This window comes from Crocuta crocuta, unplaced genomic scaffold (assembly GCF_008692635.1).
Source record: "Crocuta crocuta isolate KB4526 unplaced genomic scaffold, BGI_CrCroc_1.0 scaffold3, whole genome shotgun sequence".
In the NCBI taxonomy this organism is placed as follows: domain Eukaryota; kingdom Metazoa; phylum Chordata; class Mammalia; order Carnivora; family Hyaenidae; genus Crocuta; species Crocuta crocuta.
Genome location: NW_027529934.1, coordinates 1,465,508 through 1,486,805, shown reverse-complemented (window position 1 = coordinate 1,486,805; position 21,298 = coordinate 1,465,508). Strand labels below are relative to the sequence as shown.

The 21,298-nt window shown below is 43.4% G+C and overlaps 1 protein-coding gene across 4 annotated transcripts in view; it reads right to left on the bottom strand.

The window, feature by feature from the left end:
* Positions 1-21,298, bottom strand: part of HHAT (hedgehog acyltransferase) — a 309,652-nt gene that overhangs the window by 38,391 nt on the left and 249,963 nt on the right. For 3 of the 4 annotated variants that reach the window (XM_077763160.1, XM_077763159.1, XM_077763162.1), the window contains one exon: positions 18,953-19,097. In XM_077763160.1, the coding sequence (XP_077619286.1) occupies positions 18,953-19,097 (145 nt within the window). Of the gene's footprint in view, positions 1-13,715; positions 13,795-18,952; positions 19,098-21,298 lie in introns of all 4 variants that reach the window. The other variant, XM_077763161.1, reaches the window with a different exon arrangement.

Sequence of the window (21,298 nt, the reverse complement as noted above, 5' to 3'; positions counted from 1 at the left end):
GAGTAATAATTCTGCTCAATCTGTATTACAGGGCTATAAGCAATGAAAATACTTTTCAAAATGTAAACAGAGATATATATTGTAAGACGCAATTAATTATTTCCTCTCTCATGTTCAACTGAAATTTAGTTGGTCTCCTCCCATGTTGGTGTAGGTCAATGATGTTTTGGACATCAAGATCCTGAATAACAAGGACGGCTGGCATCAACCTAAAGTATTTTTTTAAATACATCCTGAGGTATAATGAGGGGTTCCACAAAAGCATTTAGATGGTGATGGTGGTGAGCAATTTGGTGCTTGGAGGGATTTATGTCATCGTGAAGAAAACATATGTCCATACAGCATTTTGATGTAGGTTTAGATCTAGAGGCATTTTAAAACTTCCTCTCCACCTTACTGCAGTCAGCCATCAGTTATCTGTGTGGAGACAAGAGTTTTCATTACAGCTAACACTGCCCCCACTCTACTCTCAGCTGGCCCTGGTCGTTGTTTTCCTAAGGCTCTTCCATTTTAATCTCCTAAAATTCAAGCTCTGTTTTCCCTATCAAATAAAGCAAATTGAAGAGGGTACAAAAATCTGATATCTATTAATATGCCAGATGCTGATTACTTGGATATGTTACGGTTTGGATTATCTGTATCACCAGACACATCACCAACTAGAGCTGTTGGGTCCTTGTCACCTTCAAGAATCTCAAAGCACATTATATATTCTACCCACTAAACTCAGTGGGAGAGATGCACACACAGAATAGTGTTTTCTCCTTCTTAGCCCTGGTGCAACAAATCTAGGCTTGAAGAGCCTAGAACCACGAACCATGAGATCATGACCTGAGCCAAAGTCAGAGGTTTAACACACTGAGCCACCCAGGCACCCCTAAAACTGTTTAAAAAAAAAATGTTTTTGTCATGAGAACATTTGTTTTTCCAGACTACGATACAATATTTGGGGTAAGAGAACAGAAATAAAATTTCAGGCCTGCTAAAAGTAGTGAGTCTAAAAGCAAACCACAAAAGCATATTAGGCTGGGGCTTAAAAAGGAATCAAATCACCTATAGGTTAATGGTGAACCAGAAGTAAACACAGCCTCCTTCTTCAAGAGAGAGGGAGAAAGAAGTGAATCTCTCCCTAAGAAAACAGAACCATGAACCAGTCCCGTCCGGTATCTATCAAATACAAACACAAATTTTGTCTGGAGGAAGGCACCTTTGTAGTAGACCTCAGGAAAAACCCACGTATAATCATGTAAGTCAATGAACAGCACATAGTCAAAGATACTAAGCACATAAGGAAAGAGGTGCTATGAGTAAGACCCAGCACGAAAAGACAATAGACACAATACAGATTTAATATATTGAAAGTATCAAGCATAGATTATAAAGCAACTATACTCACTATGTTTAAGAAACAAAAGACAAAGGACACCTGGGTGGCTCAGTTGCTTAAGTGTCCAACTTCAGCTCAGGTCATGATCTCCTGGTTCGTGAGTTCAAGCCCCACATTGGGCTCTGCATTGACAGCCTGAAGCCTGCTTTGGATTCTCGGTCTCCCTCTCTCTCTGCCCCTCCCCCACTCACATACACACACTCTTGCTCTCAAAAATAAATCCTCCCCCACTCACACAGACTCTGTCTTTCAAAGATAAACATTAAAAAACAAAAAGAAACAAAAGACAAATCTGAAAATACCTGCAGAGAACAAGAAACTATAATACATGACCCTTCCAGGATGAATTTGGCCTTGGAAAAACTATTAATTCAAGTAGTCTACTGAGCAAGCTGCTTATCTCCACAGAGACCACCTCTTTGTCTTGGCATTTTCCTCGGCACCTGCATATTCCCTCAAACTGCAGAGGCAAAGAAAGGGAAACAGAGAAGTCTGTAGAGGCCATTTTTTCATCAAAATTCAGAAATTAATCTACGTTACCTACAAAAGCAGCAGATAAACCTCAAGTACTTTTGTCTATCTCAGGGACCAAAATGATTAAGTTATAAATATTATGAAGACTTAGATAATTCCCTACAATTCTCCCTGGGAGAATTCTGAGGATTTCTTCTTCTGTCTTTCCTGTCCTTTGACACTCAGCTTCCCTTGTCATCTCTCACATAGTTTCCTGACTGGCCTCTCTGGTCTACGTGCCGCTCCTCTAGAAATCAGTCTCCACAATTACCTCTACATAGATCTTGCAAAAATAAGAATCATGTTACTCTCTTGCAAAAGTCTTTCTGTGACCCACCCCTCCCCAGCCTATTATGGATGATGAAGTCCATACTCTTGGCATGGCAAGTACCTAAATAAGGTTCCTACCTTTAGTGTCCTCTGGTGCAACCAGCCTACTCACCAATAATTACACCTTGCAGCTTTCCTGCCGTGATCTTGAGATGGTTATAATTTGTTCAGTGTGCAACTTTATCCTTCATGGTTTTGTGCATGCTTTCTCTATCCCTCAAGTCTGGTACTTACCCCATCATTTTGAGGAGCCTGAAATTAAGTCCTCCGCTAAGAGCAACCTCGGGCTGCACGTAATCCCAGTTCCAGGAAACGCTTCAGCTGAAGCCACCCTCGGACCTCCTTCAGATTAGCCAATCAAAAGAAATGTGTAACATTCCTGTGGTCTGAGTCAGGGCTGGGAACTGCAGGTAGTTACTCTGTACAAACTAGCCAATCACTCACCGCTTGCCTAAACCCCACGTAGGCCCTTTGAGTTCACCTCATAATTGGTCATTTTCAAAGGATTCTCAAAGGTCATGATTGGGTCCCAATACTTTTTACTTACACCAAAAGTAACGGATGCCTCACAGATACTGAACGGTCAAAACTGTTACCATGGGTGCTGTACAATTACGACTGGTGCTTATGTCATGATGCTATACGTACTATGTGTGCACTGTAACACCCCTGTCCCTTACCCCATAACAACCCTGCTCACTATTGTTCGGGGCTTCACTTTGTTGCAGCTGCGCTGGTAGATGGGTGAGCCCTGCTCGAGCTTGTAATAAAGACCCTTATGTACTTCCATCGGTGTCGGCTCCTTGGAGGTCTTAGGGGACTCGCGATTCGGCCACAACAATTTAAGCCCACCTCTGATGTCCAACCTCCTCCAGGATGACTTTCTCACCCAGAAGATAAAGTTAAGCATTCACATCTTTGTTTCCGAAGCACATATCAAAAGTGGTATGTCCCAAAGCACTGTGGCACATTTTGCCACAATTGATTATCACTGTATCCTAGGCACTCGGTATAATGACTAGCAGGAATGTAGGGAGGTCCTCTCCTTCAACCATTTTTCTATGTAAAATAGATCTTAAGCCTCATCCAGACTCACTTAATCACTGTGCCTCTTTTTCCTGAATCGGATAGTCTGAAATGCTTCCCAATATCTTATTTCCTTACTCTGTACTTTTGCTTCTTTTAGTAAAATCTTCACTGATGATAACAATTTTGTACAGCAATGCAAAAGGTATGATCCAAACCTCTGGCAATCTTGTTGGGGCAGCCACAAAATGAGAAAAGTAATCAAGAAGCAAGCTTCAGATATGAGAAGAGTAAGTGACAGGTAACTGTAGACATGAATGGAATGTTAAAACAGGACTAGAAGCAATTTTTTTATGTTAAAAGTTACCTGGTTTCTTCTAGCTTAGTAAAAAACAATGACATTCCTAGGAAAGGTGTGTTTCCCAAGATAGGCCTATGTGACTGACCATTGGCTATTTGTCATTTAAAAGTCAGGAGACAACAGTGCTCATTAAGTTGCCTGATATCTTTTTCATTGTGTGTGATTGACAACCTTAAGAATGCAAATGATCAGCTCTTATACATTATAACAAATGTGCTCAAAGACCTGCTCACCTAAGCAACACTACAAGGCTTGGAAGGAAGATTAAGCAAGTGGTCCCATCTACCCAATGTGAAAACAATTAACTGAGGAAAGGGAAATCAAGCAAAAGCCCAGGTTTCTGTGTCATAAACTGGGTAGACTATCCTCTCCCAAGCAAGCAAGAGACGTCTTTCTAATGCCCTCTGGAACAGTGTTATATCTGCTGCCTCAGCCCTCAGTTGTCTGTTCTCTTCTTCCTCTAAGAGCCACAGGTTTTAGGTAACCCCCTTTACTACATACTCCTAATCCTGTGAAAACTTCTATCAGCATAGCAAGACAACGGCCTTTAAAACAACAGTTGAGAATTCCCCTTTTGCTTTACTGATAGGTGAGTCAGTTTTCTCCCCCAAGGTCACATGAAAATGCCACTAGAAAAATAAAGAAAAGTCCTGAGACATGCTGCCTAGAGATCTAAATAGGGCTAAAATTAGCAGCTGCCTCCTTCTCTGGGCAAGAGCTGGCAGCAGCTGGAGCGTGGCAACACCCAAGGGAGAACAGAGGGGAGCAGAGGGGCGCGGCGGGCTTGCCACGCAGGCCTGCGCTGGGGGACGGAGGCTTCAAGCCTCGGGTCGGCTGGATGCTGGGCCACTTCCAAGCGGGGGTCCATCCTGCCTGACCTCCCAGGAAGCCTCAGGGTGCCCCTTGACATGGGGTGACACATAATTCCAGACCAGCTATTTCCATCTGCTGCTTCCTGCATAATCAACGTCATGGGTTAGAGAAGGACACGGGAGAGGACGGATATCAGGCACAGACTGAACTTGAACCTAACTTAAAAAGGGTCTTTCTGACCTTCTAGTTTTGGACTCATGCGCTGAACTGCTCTGTTTCTTTGAGGGGAGGAAGAAGTCATTGCCAACTGTCTCAGTAGTATGGCCACCTGCCTGCACCACACAAGTTTCCTAAGGCTGCTGTAACAAAGTACAACAGAATGGCTTAAGCCACAGAAATGTACCGCTGTAGTTCTGGAGGTTAGAGGTCTGAAGGCAAGTTGTTGGCAGGGTCACGCTCCCTCTGAGGCCCCTAGGGGAGGTTCCTTCCTGGCCTCCTGCAACTTCTGGTGGTCCCAGGCTTCCGTGGCATGTGGCAGCACAGCAGCAGCCTGTCTTTACGTGGCCGCCCTTTCCCTGTGGCCTCACATCACCTTCCTCCTGCATGACTGTCTCTGTACCCTCATTTCCTCAGTTTATAAGAACACCAGTCCTGTGGTATGCCCTTTGCCACATCCTCTCTTAGCAGGTTTCCCTTGTAAAGAATACTCCGTAGCGGCAGGTAATGTGAACAGAGGGCTGGCTGGCAGGCTGCAAGGATTACAAATCCATATAGAGAAAAATGGTCCAGATGAGGCTCGGATGCCTGTTTACACAAGGCTCCGACCCTTTAAATATTCTGTGTGGTACTAAACAGGTGCTCGCAAAATAGGATTCATCTTTTTTCTGACAATGAACAAGTTTTCCTCTGGTTTTCATTCTCATTCACTGAATATTAATTGAAATGCCTGACTCTGTTAATTACACTCAAGAGAGGTGACCACTGTGCTAGACAGACCTCCTAGGGCAAGGAAAGCCCCTTGGATTCCACTTCCTGGTCTCTACTGCAAACAAAACAACCGCAACCAGCCCACACTGCTCCCTCACACTGCATTTTTGGCACCGCGTGAGGTAGCACAGGCCTTTGGCTCTTATGACAGCCATGCTAAGGTCATTTTATTTCTCTGGTAATTCAGGTAGCATGCCCAAACAAAATGATCTTCTCCTTCCCCTGCTCTCCTGGTCGGGTGACTAATACTAGAAACGGGCCGATGAGCAAACTACTGCCGTGCCTGAGTAAGCTTACCAGAGGGAAAACCAACACCTGAGTGTTGATGTGCTAGGTGAGCAAGAGTCCTTCACCAACGGGGCAGACTCAGTGTATAAAAATACTTCATGGGGCACCTGGGTGGCTCAGTCAGTTGACCAGCTAACTCTGGCTCAGGTCATGATCTCGTGGTTCATGGGTTTGAGCCCCACATTGGTCTCTCTGGTGATAGCTCAGAGCCTGGAGCCTGCTTTGGATTCTCTGTCTCTTTCTCTCTCTGTCCCTCCCCCGTTTGCATGTTCTCTCTCTCTCTCTCAAACATAAACAAACATCAAAAAATAAAAAATTAAAAAAAAAAACAAAACACTTCATTGGACAACTGGGTGGCTCAGTCAGTTGAGCTCAGAGCCTGTGCTGACAGCTCAGAGCCTGGAGCCTGTTTTGGATTCTGTGTCTCCCTCTCTCTCTGCCCTTCCCTGCTCGCACTCTGAATCTCTGTCTCACTCTCAAAAATAAATAAACATTAAAAAATTTTTCTAAATAAGTAAAAACTAAAAAACACTTAATTGTAAGGGTGAAGAGCTGCTGATGGCCAACCCAGCTACAGCCACGGGCTGGAAGTCTGCTTCCTGTCTCCTCCCCCCAACCTCCTGTGAGAAGGACCAGGAATAGAGCCATGAGCTATAGGCACCACAGACTGTGTCTCCCACAGGGGGACCCAGAGATGCTCTGTGGTGTAAACAGTGGTTGCCTGTCCTGATGTAGACCTCACTGAGTGAAGAAGTGAGAGTATGGCACAACACAAAGGATGCAGGATCTGCACTCAAAAGGCTTGTGACTCACCTGGTGTCTCTGTTTACTAGCCATGTAATGACAAACAGGTTTCCTAGCCTCTCTGAGTCTCAGAGTTAAAGCATGACAATGTCGGTCCAAACTATCTCACAGGATCGCCAAGAAGATCAACTGAGCTGGTGAAGTGAAAGCTACTTTACCATGAATAGCTAGAATACGAACAGTAGATGCTACTAACAGGCAGTAAATCACATTTAGTTGGAGAACTCAGGAACACCTGAATGCCAGGCAGCTTAGACATCTATACAAAGCAAAGGAATACTTGCTTGTTAACTGAGCTTTGGCTCCACACCCTGAGCCAAACTCCACATGGCCAGGCTGGCCCACAGAGAAGCTCCTTTAAGTGAGACCAGCTTCAGTGTCCCAGTGTTCCAGACAGTCACAGTATGGATGTGACCACACCAGCACGCATGCACACACACACATAAGTCTTTGTGANGGGGGGGGGGGGGGGGGGGGGGGGCAGAGAAAGTCTCTGCAGGGGAAAGAGGGAGAAATGGCCATAAGAGGAGAAGAGGCCAAGGGCAAAATGGGACCAGTGTGATTCCTATTACCTCTCCAGCCTCATGGAATCCTCTCAAGAGTCACACTGTGGGGCCAGCTCTCTGTCCCCTCTGAATATGCAGCTGAGAAAGACTGCAAAAATGCTCACACTCCTTGACATGCCTGTATCAACAACCTCTGCAAAATGAGCATACAGCTCCTACTATCAGAGAATGGGCCTATGTCCCCTCCCCGTGAATTTGGGCTAGTGTTATGATGTGCTTTGGCCAAAAGAATGCAGCAGAAGGGACAGTGCCATTTCTAAGCCTAAAACCTTGCATACCCTCTGCTCTCCCTCTTGGACCACAATGACTGCCATGTGAACAAGCCTGGGCCAGTCTGCTGGAGGGTAAGAAGTCAATGTGAAGCAGACCCGACTCAGCCAATTCATCCCAGCCATGGCCACAGAAATGTTAAAACCCAGTGAAGATGAGCAAATCCAACCCATGGTTGACCCACAGATGTGTGCCCGAGGCTATCCTAGACCAGCCAGTCCCCAACTGACACTGACTCATAAGCTAAATAAATATTTCTTCTTTTAAACCATTAACTTTGGTGGTGGTTTGTTATGCAGCAGTGCATAACATGAATGACACATGCTAACCCCGACAACCACCGTCCAGTCCAGTGCAATAATCCTTTCCGCTGGGTTAGAACAAGGACTATGGAACTATGGAATGGGACACAAAGGACAGTGATCTTCTCTTCCCTACAGGGCACTAGTCTTCAAACTGGGTTATAATTACCACTAGGGCTATAGCAGGACTTTCCAAAGTCTAAATTTAGAATAATTGATTTCCAGATCCTCAATTATATATATATAATAACACACACACACATATATACATATATATACACACACACACATATATATACACACACACATATATATATATATATCCATTCTTATATATCTTATATATCCATATCTATATATAGGGATATACGTAATATAGATAGATATGGGTATATAAGATATATATATATCTTATATATAGATATATAGGATGCAAGATCTATATATCTACATATATATAGCCATTCTTCTCTAAAATTTACCTGAGGTTAAGGTTCTCCTTTCCTCTATCCTTTATCTACCTTACAAAGGAAAGGTAAGCTTTTCTCGCATTCTTCTCTTACCTCAGGATATTATTCCAGGGTGTGTAAAGCCCTCAAGGGAATTGGTAAAACATTCTGTGAAACCATCTGGCAGTATGTGCAAAACCTGAATATATATATATATATATAGCGTGTAAGCCAGCAGTCCTATTTTCAGGTACACACCCAACAAAAGTGTGTACATAGCTTCACCACAGGTCATATATCTGACTGATGATGGGAGCTAACAGCTTGTATGTTCATCAGCAATAGAAGGGTAAATGAATTATAACATGTTCACACAATGGAATACTTATAGTACTAGCAGGAAAAACACATAACCACACTCAAAAATATGGATGATTCTCTTAACATGATATTGAGCAAAAGAAGCTAGACACAAAATAAAGGCTAGAATGTGATTCTATTCATATACACAAAAAAGCTTCCTGACAAAAAGCTATGCATTTAGAAGCCAAAATAGTGGTTACCTAAGGGCAATTAGTAATTGGTAGAGTCAGAGGAAGGGAGTTGTAGGCACACGTTATACATGTGTGTCGCTTAGAGAAAATTCTTATGATATGCACTTTTCTGGGCTATAGTATATTTTAATAAAAAGCTTTAAAACAGAGGGACAAAATAAAGGGATAATTACATAATTCCTTTACACAACCAGAAATTCCTACACTATCCATCTCAAGAGAAATGTATTTCTAATAAAATTTTACTTTTTATGTTCAATAATTACTTATCATTGGTATTATCTTTGTGCTACTTTGAGTTATGCACTAATAATAATTGTAATGGTAACTCAATCTAGGAGAAAATGTTTACATTTCTAGGCTTATGGTCATTGAAAAGCAAACAAACAACACAGCAACCCTCAAAGAAGTAGGACAGCTGAAAAAGGAAATAACTTTTAAACAAGAGAAAATTCCGGGGGAGAAATGAAATACAAATAGATCAAGGAAATAACATTGTGAAATAGATCATATATATTTTTTTAATGTTTATGTCTTTATTTAGAGAGATAGAGCATGAGAGCAGAGGAGGGGCAGAGAGAGAGGAGGAAAGGGAGGGAGAATCCCAAGAGCCCAATGTGGGACTCAAACTCATGAACCATGAAATCATGACCTCAGTTGAATTCAAGAGTCAGACACTTAAATGACTGATCTACCAGGTGCCCCTGCCCATGAGTATTATTAAAAAGATGATGGTGGATAGCAAATCACTAAATTTTTATAATCCATACTATTTAAAGGTATCAGTTTTATTTTTAAATGTCAATATTCATATTATGGCAAAAATGAGATCGCTTATACTTTAAATTTATAAGAGAAGATCTTAGATGACATTATAAAGTGTAACAGGGTGCACAATTTTTCAATAAAGTTTCTTTATTAGGGAGAACATAAGTCAAAAATAGTTATATGAAAAAAATGGTTCAGTATAAAAGAATCTCCCCAAATATCCTTCCCTTAAGATTCTGTCAGGGCGGTATGTTCTACCTACATTATTTAGGTTAATCTATATTAGTATTCTTTTGCTTACAAGTGACAGAGAAAAAAACCAACCAAACTAGATTGTCAGTCAGTGAAGGGTCTGAGATTTTACCCCATGTGCAAACAAAAAATTAGCCTGTCACCATTTCAGGGGTCCTGCAGAAGACACGAGACTCTTGGGTTAGAGACAAAGGACTTTTACTCACAGCAATAACAGCAGCCGGAGAATTTTTGCTATTTCCCTGAGCCCCACATCCCACAATGCAGTGCAAAGAGGGCCAAGTGATGCCTGTACAGGCAGTAAGTTATATCAGAGGAGATAAACCCGGGCTTAGGAAATGCAAACATTTTACAACAAGCAGTAAGCCTGCCTGATCTTTGCCCTAGAGAAGGATATTATCTTTATTATACTGAACAGTAAACAAATACCCTTTACCTTGGAGAAAGATACGGTCTCCATCTTCCAAAGATCTTTGTTATACAAATATTCTTGGAAATACAGTCTTAAACAGATTCAAAAGATATACAGAAACACAAAAGAGCCCTGGAGAACTGTCTCACAACATGAGTTGAGAAAATAATAAACAGAAAGAAACTCCTGTAACTGAAAAGTACACAGATACATTAGCTGCAAGGATGTCTGGATCTAGGGGCTTAAAAATATGTGGCAGGGAGTTGTCTCAAAAACACAGCATCCAACACGTGGCTCTGCTTTCCTCAGAGCTGGCTTTCCTTGCGACCTGGCTCTCATTGGGTGGGGTAAGAAGGCTGCCAGCAGCTCCGGACCAATGTTCCGATGCCTCTGCAACAGCAAAGGCAGGAAGGGTTTTCCTTCCTGACCCTTCCAACAGAAACTGGCCAGTTCCTGGTACGTGTTAAACCCTAGATCTTAGGTGTAAGATGTGCCCTACCAGAAGGGCACAGAATGAGAGTGGGGTGGGAGAGGTTTGCTCCCAAAGAGTGGGGGACTGAGCTGAGCCAGCAAAGCTGCAGCTTTCCCCTATACTACTCTCTAAGTACCCTGAAGATAGCAAAGCTCACATATATACTTCTGTGAAATTCAAGTACCATTTCTTTTTACAAGCTGATTCTCATTTTAATGAAGCTAGCGGCATATCTAATTTGCTATTTTAAAATCAAAGCTCTTTAGGAAGAGGCTATCTCATCAGTGCCACAGGAAGGATGTTCTGTTTGATGGTGACTGTTACGTTAGTGTTATCGTGTTATTCCAGGCTAAATAATGGCTCCTCCCAAGATGGCCACACCCTAATCTCTGAAACTCATGAAGATTATTTCATCTGGCAAAAGGGACTTTACAGATGTGACCAAGTTAAGGATCTTGATATGGGAAGATTTTCCTGGACTACCCATCAGTGGGCCTGATGTAACCACAGGTTCTTTATAAGAGAGACACAAGGAATCAGACAGAAGTAGAGGGACAGAGAGAGAGATTTAAAGAGGAGGAACGTCAGCCGTGAGCCAAGGGATGTAAGTGGCTTCTGGAAGCTGGAAAAGGCAAGGCAAGAGTCTCCAGAAGAAACCAGTCTTGTCAACACTTTGACCTTGGTCCAGCAATAAATGATTTCAGTTTTCTGGCCTCCAGAACAGTAAAAGATAACTTTGTACTGCTTTCAGCCATCAAATTTATAATGATCTGTTACAGCAACCATAGGAAACAAATGCAAGTGGCGGCATAAAGCAGGTGGTGAGGACCCAGAGCAATGGTAAACAGAAACAAGCCCGACAAAGGGTCCTGCCGCATGCAAGAATTTGTTCCAAAGCTGAGACTCCTGGCGGCAATGGCTCTTGCTGAACTTCTGTTACAAAATGTTACCGAGCTCCGTATTACATGTGCTTAGGTTTTAACACTTTTTAATGTTACTTAATGGGACTTACTTAAATTTTTAAAATTATTTCGGTTTGATTTTAATTTCTATTTACATATTTGTAATATGCTTTTTTCCCTTTTTCCCCCATTTTATTAAGACATGATTGACATTTAATACTGTATTAAAGTATATAATGTAGTGATTTGATTGCAATATACTTCTGAATATCACCCTGCACATACATATGCATGTAGAGTGGGGCCAGCAAGAAGTAGAGACTTCAAATATTATATGCTAATAAAACAGTAAAAATCAAAATTATTTTTATTTGATTAACTGTGTCTAAGTCCTACTAATCTTTACCTGAGAGTCTATGTAAAGACTACTTTAAAATGTTCCCATATTCCATAAAACTCTTTTCAAATAAATTCACAGAAACTCCTAGTTAATAGGGAAAAGCTTTCCACAACCTCACAGAAAGTAGTATTTAAGTGTACTATGATTCAAATTCCTTTTTAGATATGTTAGAAATCCTCTCAGCTTTAACATAACCCCAGGCGCACTGCTGGATGAGAACTCCCACTCACTTTTTCTCGTGTCCTATACCCAGTAACTCGACCTGAAGTACTTTTTAAATAAAAACCCATGCCCAAGCCATCTGGGAGACTGTGGCATAGAGTAAAGACAAAATCAAGACCCCTCTAAATCTCGAAATTCAGATTCCAAGAATGGCCATAAATGGACCAATGTGTAACCACTGGTGAACTATATAACCTGTATCTACAAACAACTTTACCACGAGTATGATGGGTGGGAAGCCCCTGATCCTCTCACTGTTCTACAGCTTGTGGAAGACCCAGTAAGGGTCAGAATCGATCAGAACAACAGAAACTCCCTTTGAAGGTGACGGCTAGTGAAGGTGGTGAGACAACGTAATCACAGGGGAGGGCCCCTGAGACACTGACAACTGCCCCCGTCTTCTCTCATCAAAAACGAGATTTTAGTCCCAAGAACTGAACAAGATGTGAGGGGAATGAGTTTCTATCCAAACACAGCCTTCCAGAATTTCCAGTGTGATACCCCAGTTCCATTTTAAATAAAATGCCTGTCCAGAGCCATTTGAGTCAGGAGACAAATAAGCTGTGCTAGTAATCAGGGAGAAAATCTACTTTCTCCTTTCTCAGCTAGAAATAGTAAGAAAATATGGGGTGTGTAAAGGTTCTGATCTGCATTAAAAAAAAAACAAAACTACTAGTTCCTCTCTCGTTGCAATCTGGAAAAGAACCATATTCTCCTTGCCTTGGCTCAGGGCCACTCCAGGAGCTAAGTGTTGAGATGCAGTTTGCCAAACTAGATCAGGCAACAAGAGGGAAACAGGTGTGTGTGTGTGTGTGTGTGTGTGTGTGTGTGTGTCTGATGAGAAGTCATGCAGGAGAATGTTCGGTGGATGCCATGTCCCTATAAAACATGTCACTTTAAAACCCTAGATGCAGAATCTAGGCCACTACCTCTTGGGAAAGGATTAGGTCCTTCTTTACAGAGCCCCTGCCTATTGCTGACAAAAGTGGATGGACCTTCCAGAAGGAACACCATCTTGCACCCAGACAAACATTAATAAAGCTCTCGGCCCCTCAAGGCCAGATGTATTCCCAATGCACATCCATCCCGTCTGAAAACCTACCAGCTGTCGCAGGACTACGGGAAACTGTAAGGATGCTGGAGACACAATTGCTTTATGGAGTGCGGTCTTGCAGATTTGGAGCTATAACTCACTGGTATTTCTGAGTTATAGAGCAGCCATCATCTACTTGTTCAAGAAATTAACTTATATTTCAACGTCAAGGATTTAAGACAGACATGAGAAAGCTCTTTCCATCAACAAACACTTTTGAAGGCCAAAGATTCGTGTAAAAAGCAATCTGAGTTTGCCTCTGCAAAGCATGACACAGCAGAGCCCCCTAGAGCAGGCCTGGGGACCAAATCCCCAGAACACATCCTTCTCAGATCTCTGGATCCAGCTAAGCTCCTTAAATAGATGAGGCCTAAACATTCACATTCCTCAAGCTGCTTAAAGTAAATTTCAATAGCACAAGTTGGGGGACTTCCGTTTTTAAAGGCAAAGATATAGATTCTTAGTTCCCGGAATTAATTGAACATTACTTTTCCAACCCCTGCAGCAGAGAGTGCGCCCAATAACAATGGTGTGTGATGCTTACCAGAGACTTTAGACGGCCGCATAGCATTTCCGTATGTTGACTGGCATCTTCTGATTTCCTGGGCAGTGGGGCAGTGTGCCTAGCAGAAAGGGCAGGGTCTGACTTTACAGCCTGGTGTTACCAACCTCATGGAGACCAGGCTAGAGATTTTACATAAGCTGCTAACATAAGCTTTGTAGCTTAAAGAAAACAGATCCGTGCCAAAATCCAGGGAACTGGAGATAGGGAGATAGTGACCTTAAGATGACACCTCCAGGCTAATCGTGAGATATTTCCAGGCACATCAGCGATGCGGGAAAAGGGCTCCCTGAGAACTAGTGAGGCTGCTTCCTCTCAGCCCCTTCTCTGTGGGGGATTTGCAATCTCCTCTCTAATCCCTATCCTCAGATGCCTGGCTGCCCACTCCCTGCTCCTCTAGGACTCACGGAGGCAAGATCTGTTAGAGGGACGCCCACTACCACCTCCTCTCTCTCACTACAGCAGAGCCTAGCCCATCAAGGTGCACAGGGACCAGGCCGGACCCCTAAGGAAGGTTACTCCTGATTACTCCATCTTTCCATTCAACCCAGAGATCTAAACACTGAGCTTGAACTCCCCATCCCCTCACTCACTCCTGTCTCATGTTCCTCAGTGAGTAGGGCTGGGTCTTAGGACAGCAAGTTCCATGTGGCTGAAGGAAAAGGCCAGAGACAACCAGGGTGTCAAAGTCCTGACTCAATCATCAGGTGCGACATGTACAGATCAGCAATCCTGTATCTGAAACCACTGGGGTGAGAAGAGTTTCAGAATTCAGATTTTTTTTTTCCAGTTTTAGAAAGCAAATATAACACCCCCAGCAGAGTATGAGGAAGCATCTTATAAACTCATTAGTACTTTTTTGTACCAAAACATGAATATTCATACTACTGTTCTATCAAATCAATCAAATTAGTTATGAAATAAAATCCAGAGTTCTCAAGGATGGGGGATTTGGCACCATCTGCTTTACTTTCCTCCCAGAGATTCTGAAATTCACTCAGAGACAAAGACCCACCGTTGGGAACAGGCAAACAAGGGAACTGTCAAATCCCCAGTAGATGTTCCCTGCCTCGGGAGGCCCAAGGGATGGACCAGCTGGGACATGGCCAGGCTGATTTAAAGACTCTCTGACACAGTAAATGCCTTCTAAGATGAGCCTCCGTGGCCTCAGAACCCAGACAAAAATGCTTCCATAGAGCCCTTCATATTCAGAGGTTGGGTCTCCAGGACGCAAGCACCTGGCTCCAAGGATACAACATATATCCAGTCGAAGGTCACAGGAGGACCCACACGGCAACAGCAGACCAGTTCTCTCCGAGCCCTGACCCTGGGTTACTGATGTTAGTTCCACAGGGTGCAGGGCAAAGCATGCCTTTGAGAAACAGAAAGAATATCTTATAGCTGCAATCTTTCCTTTGCCACTTTAAGTGCCAGCACAGCCAAGTCACACCTCCCTCCCTGCTCTCTTCTCACTCTGCCTGCTGCCTGGTGACCGGTATCCACCCGCCGTGGCCTTGCCTACCTGTGTGCCCTGAGGTCACACAGCTCATGTAGTCCCAACCTCCCCAACTGTAACTCACATCTAAACAAACATTTGATTATTGAAGTATAGTTGATGTACAATGTTGTATTAGTTTCAGATGTACAACACAGTCATTCAACAACTGCTACACTCACCACAATAAGCATAGCATCACCAGGCACCATTATTACATTATTGACTATATTCCTTATGCTGTACTTTTCATCTCTGTGACTTACTTTATAACCAAAAATTTGTACTTCTTAATCCTCTTCACCTATTTTATCCATCTCCCTACACTCCTCTCCCGTATGGCAGTCACAAGCTCTGTGCATTCACAAGCCTGTTTCTGTATTTTGCTTCTTTAGTTATTAATATTATATTCTTTATTTGTAAATTCAAAAATTCATGTTTCCTCTTTGTTAGAGTACAATGTTTATTAGTGAATTATCACAGGCCATAGCATCATAATCATAGTGATCATGGAAAACACTAATGGTTTTAAAATCCATGACCTGGTAATTCCATAAATTTGTGTTCGCTTTCGTATTTTGACTAAATGAAACTGAATGTTAAGATTCACAAGTATCATTCACCTTGACTCTTGAATACTCAGGGCTTTCTTCTTTGTCTTGTCCATCTATATTTATTCAAAGAAGAATTACTTTAGCAAGAATTTAGTTTTTACCTCAGTTGATCATGTCTACCACTGTTCCGTGAGCTATGATCTTCCTTGGAAAATCCCAACCTCAATATCCAATCAAAGAAAGTCATTACTTAGATGCTTATTGTAAAAACCAAACAGTTTTTTTATTCTACATATAAGTAAAATCATATGGTATTTGCCTTTGTCTGACTTATGTCACTTCGCAGAATACCCTCCACATCCATCCATGTCACAAATAGCAAGATTTCATTCTTTTTATGGCTGAGTAATATCCCATTGCATATATATATATATATATATATGTATACATATATATGCATATATATGTATGTATGTATATATACATGCCACATCTTCTCTATCCATTCATCTATTTACAGACATATAGGTTGCTTCCAAATCTTGGTGATTGTAAATAATGCCACAATGAACATTGGGGTGCACAAATCTTTTCAAATTAGTATTTCTACTTTCTTTGGATAAATTTCCAGTAGTGGAATTTCTGGATCGGATGGTATTTCTATTTTACTTTTTTGAGGAACTGCCATACTGTTTTCCACAGTCCAACTCACATTTTTACCTGCCCTGGGGCACCTCCAGGTGGCCTCATGTACCCTCTCCTGCTGTGCCATAACCTACTAATATCTGTTTACCTCCCACATCTCTCTCTCTTGCACTTGGGTTGGTCATGTGACTGGTTCTGGCCAATGGAATGTGAGCAGAAATGCCATGCATCACCACTGGCAGGGATATTTAGTATTTGTGTATCATCCTCTTGTGTTCTTCCCCTCCATTACGTCAGGTCAAGAAAGTAAAGAATCAAAATAAAAACATTCTAAGTCCTGGAGTCACTGCCTAGAAAAAGCCACCAGACCCACACTTAACTGTGAGAAAATAAAGTTCCTTGGGGAAAGATTACTGAGTTTAGAATTATCAGACATAGCAGCTAGTGTTAATTATCCCCACACACCTGCCTTCTCTACTTAGCAAGTTCCTACTTGTGGCTCAAAACTCCAATTCAAATGCCACCTCCTCTGTGAAATCCAATTTTTGTAGGAAGTAAACCACTCCATCCTATGGCCTCTAGCAAGTCACTTGTGTATCTGTCAGTCTCTGGACACATTTCTGTTTGCATGTCTAGCTCCTACATTTGTGGGTGCTTCTTTTTTGTAATGCCATATTCTTAGTGCCTTGGAAGTAGCAAACACCTGATGTTTGATTTCCCGCAACAAAGATGGGAGCCTTCTCGTTCATGTTACCAGCAAGCCCCAAGTCAGGATTTTCCCGAGTCACAGTGTTCTTGGCATCATGCTAGGTACTGTGGTTAAAAGCCAGGAAAGTAGGACACTGTCGCCCACCTCAACGAGCATGTTTTTATCTTGAGATCCTCTGCACCCCATCAGCTCCCATCTTTATTAAAGGACAGCTTCCACTTAAAAAGTACATGGTCTTTTCAGGAACTGTCAGCTAAGATAGTCCTCAAAAAGTGAGATCAGAGGGGAGCCTGGGTGGCTCAGTTGGTTAAGCCTTTGACTTCGGCTCAGATCATGATCTCATGGTTTGTGGGTTCAAGCCCCGCATTGGGCTCTGTGCTGACAGCTCAGAGCCTGGAGCCTGTTTCAGATTCTGTGTCTCCCTCTCTCTCTGACCCTCCCCTGCTCACACTGTTTCTCTCTCTCTCTCTCTCTCTCTCTCTCAAAAATAAATAAAACATTAAAATAAAATTTTTTTTTAAAAAGTAAGATCAGAGAGGGGTTTTGTAATGATGAGAGGAGAACAGAGCAGGGCTCTCTCATGGCCTCTTGGAGCCTGGCTGCCCCAGACCGCCACAGTTTAGACTTGTGACCTGGCATTCTGGACTCATGCAGCTGTGCTGGGGTTATTTCTGGTATGAAAAATCTGCAGTGAAAGCATCACTGGCTCCTCAGGGACCCAGAGGTAGAGACGACAGCCTGGTCATGCAATCAATCATGTCATTACCGCCTGGCAAAACTTCCCAGAACAAATCCACGAAGCCATGCCATTGGTCAGGGAAACAGAACAGGAGGCCTTTGCTTTTCACACCCCGTAAACTGGCTGGAGTAACACGCACTGTAAGCAGTCCTCATCCTCCCAAGTCTCTTAAGGCCGTGACAGAGCTCTTAGTTCCGGCCGGAGGGACGTAGGGACCATAGATAAATGATATCAGTTATTAATGCAGTGTTTCCACAGTAATTCCCCCAGACTAGCATTTTACCTGCTGGAGGTGTGGCTTTGCTGTGGACACTGAGACGCACCACTTAATGCATATCGTATAGGGGACCGGCCACGAGTGGTGGCATCCTGGTGTTGAGATAAACATCTACAGCAAAGAGCTGTGGCAAATCCAGGTACCAAGCCCACAGCTACAGGAGAGCATAGTGGGACTTCCAGGACCTTGCTGACCAGATGCTCAGAGTGGTAAATGAAACTAGGTTTGACTTTTGCAGTAGAGTGAAGGCTGGAATGATTAGGAAGGAAATTAGGAAATTTTTTTGTTTTTTTTTTCTTATTATTTATTTTTGACAGATGGGGGAGAGAGAGAGACAGAGCATGAACAGGGGAGGGGCAGAGAGAGACAGAAACACAGAATCTGAAGCAGGGTCTAGGCTCTGAGCTGTCAATAGAGAGGCCGACACAGGGCTTCAACTCGTGAACCACAACATCATGACCTGAGCCAAAGTTGGCCGCTTAACGAACTGAGCCACCCAGGCGCCCCAGGGAACTTTTTAAAACCCAGAATGTTAATTTAGTAGAAGGCAACAGTAAGAGTTTGGGAGAGCTGGTATAGTACCTTTTAATGTTACATGCCACATGTGATAGATGAGGTACCTCGAAGTAGGGGGCCCTGAAAGTCATGGCTAAACACAGAGAATTGTTTCTGGGTGATATTTTATGGGTCACACACCATGAACAGAACAATGAATGCCTCCCCCTTCATCTATTCAAGGTACCAACACCATACATGGAAAATGAGAAACTGACTGAAAACAACACTGTCGGGCAACTTACCTTGTATGAAGATTCTGTTCCAGTAGATTTTCCCGACTTGACTGCCCCCGAGAAACACCAGGTTGGACAGGATCAGCATGGAGGTGGAACAAGACGCAAAGGCAGCATGGAATCGACGGCGGGCTTGCGGGGAAAGGAAGTGAATCTGTGGGGAAAAGGCAGGTGGTGTCTCACTCCAGGGGCAGGAAAATAGTGCCGAGGTACCACGCAGTGTCTCTGGTACCAGCCCAGGATGCCCAGCCCAGAGCCTGAGTTGGGGCATGACTTAAGTAGCTCTCAAAACTTCTATTCCTGTGTCATGCTCACTCTGGTCTAAGAAGTGACACACCTCCAATGTGTAGCTTCCTACTGCCAAATGGGCTTCCCCTGACATGCGTCACACAAGCACTGAAGCTAGTCAAGGTTTGGCTGGAATGTCTCCACACATCCTCTGCATGTGAACTACAGGTACAAGAATCATTTAAACTGTGCTCCCTGATAACTGGCACAACTCCATGTAATGAGGTCAAGATCAGGGTGATGTTTTGGGCCAAGTAACTTGACTCTGGGAAGCCATCCTGTCAATCCGAGCCACTATGAGGAAGAATCCCATGGAGAGGGTGCAGGAGAATCAGCACAAGTCAACCTCATCCTGGAATCAGAGCTCAGGGTACACGCCCCACGGAGAGTAAGCCTGCAGCAGCTTCTGAGAGCAGCCGCTTGTCACAGCACCTGAGAGATGCAGGAAACGGAGAGGTGGTTTCCAGCAATGATGATGATAAAGAATTCTGCTCATCCAGCTGAGGTCTCCAATGCACTTTTTCCTTCCCTTTTAATATCTTCTTGGGGATTGCATAAAGTAAATAAAGGCTTTCTTTCTCAGTATTGACCGTTCTGGTGGCCCTACTGAGTGAGATGGCAGTGCTGTGCCTGGAGTGTGTGAGCGCCATCGATACATCCACAGGGACTGTCCCTGGGGACCGCAGATGCAGAATGAGAACGAGGCGCAGTACAGCAGCAAGGCTAAGGGCCCCAGGGTTTCTGATAAATACCTCAATCTAATCCAAAGACACAGAAAAAGAAAGCGCAAAGAGTCTAGAGATTGTTCCTGAAGATCTTCCTGAAACCCACATATTTCTGGGGTCACTTCCTGATTTCCGCTGTGCTCCAATTACAAATAGAAATCTAAATTAACCAAATTGCTAGTATGCAAAAAGGATTGAGCCAGAGGGTGTCTCCGGCAGGAGGCTTAGTTCTGGCAACCCCGCTATGGACCATCCGGGGCCACTGTGTAAGCCTTGATCACTGTCTTCTGGAAACCTAGAGAAGTCAATTTCTGACCCCTTCTCCCTTTCCTCTCCTGCCAGTCCCAGCTTCTGTTACATATGCTCCGATACAACTATTATCATCTATCACCCCATCCGTGGTATTCTCCAGCATCACCCTGGAACAGGGTTTTACTGCCACCATTATGTGAAAGTAAAGTGTGGCCTTCTCACAGATAGGCTGTGTAGTTGGCACGGAGTCATCTGCTTGGACATCATTGTTCTGGAAAGCTCTCAGATGATGCTGACATGTCCCCAAGTGAGAGGCTACCAGACAAGGTGACCTCTAGTCTCTCCCTTGTTCTAAGAGGCCACAAGCATGTATAGGGGATGCTGTCAAGTCAGACAAGAGTTAACAGCACATTATAAAAACTGGTGATGCGAGGCGCCTTGGGTGGCTCAGTCCATTAAGAGTCCAAATTCAGCTCAGGTCATGATCTCACAGTTTGTGGGTTTGAGCCCCGTGTCGGGTTCTGTGCTGACAGCTCAGAGCCTGGAGCCTGCTTCAGATTCTGTGTCTCCCTCTCTCTCTGCCCCTCCCCCACTCGCACTCTGTTTCTCTCTCTCTCAAAAATAAACATTAAAAACTTTTTTAAAAAGTGGTGATGAAAGAAACATGGGGATGAAACGGGCTTGTAATTCAGCACTCTTCACCTCTAAGAATAGGGAGAATTTAATCTACTAGTTTCTACATTTGAGAGCATAAGATGTTTTCTGGGTATCACTGACTCAATTAGCAGTAACTAGGGAGGCAGGGGGACAGGAAGGAGGGAGACGGGGGGGGATTCAGAATAAATCAAGACAGTATAAATTACTATAACTGGCACACATATATTCAAATAATTCTCTCCAGGTACAAGACCACTGATAACCTGTTTCATTTCTAAGGGACCCAGTGAGTCAGATGTTCTGCCACTCCTATTCCAACCCCATCCATGTCCTCGAACCTTACATCCTGTTAGGGGATTTCAAAGGCCCCATGTAATCTTTTCCACATTAATGTCAATGACAGAGAATACACGTAGGTTGGTTAAGCTCAGAG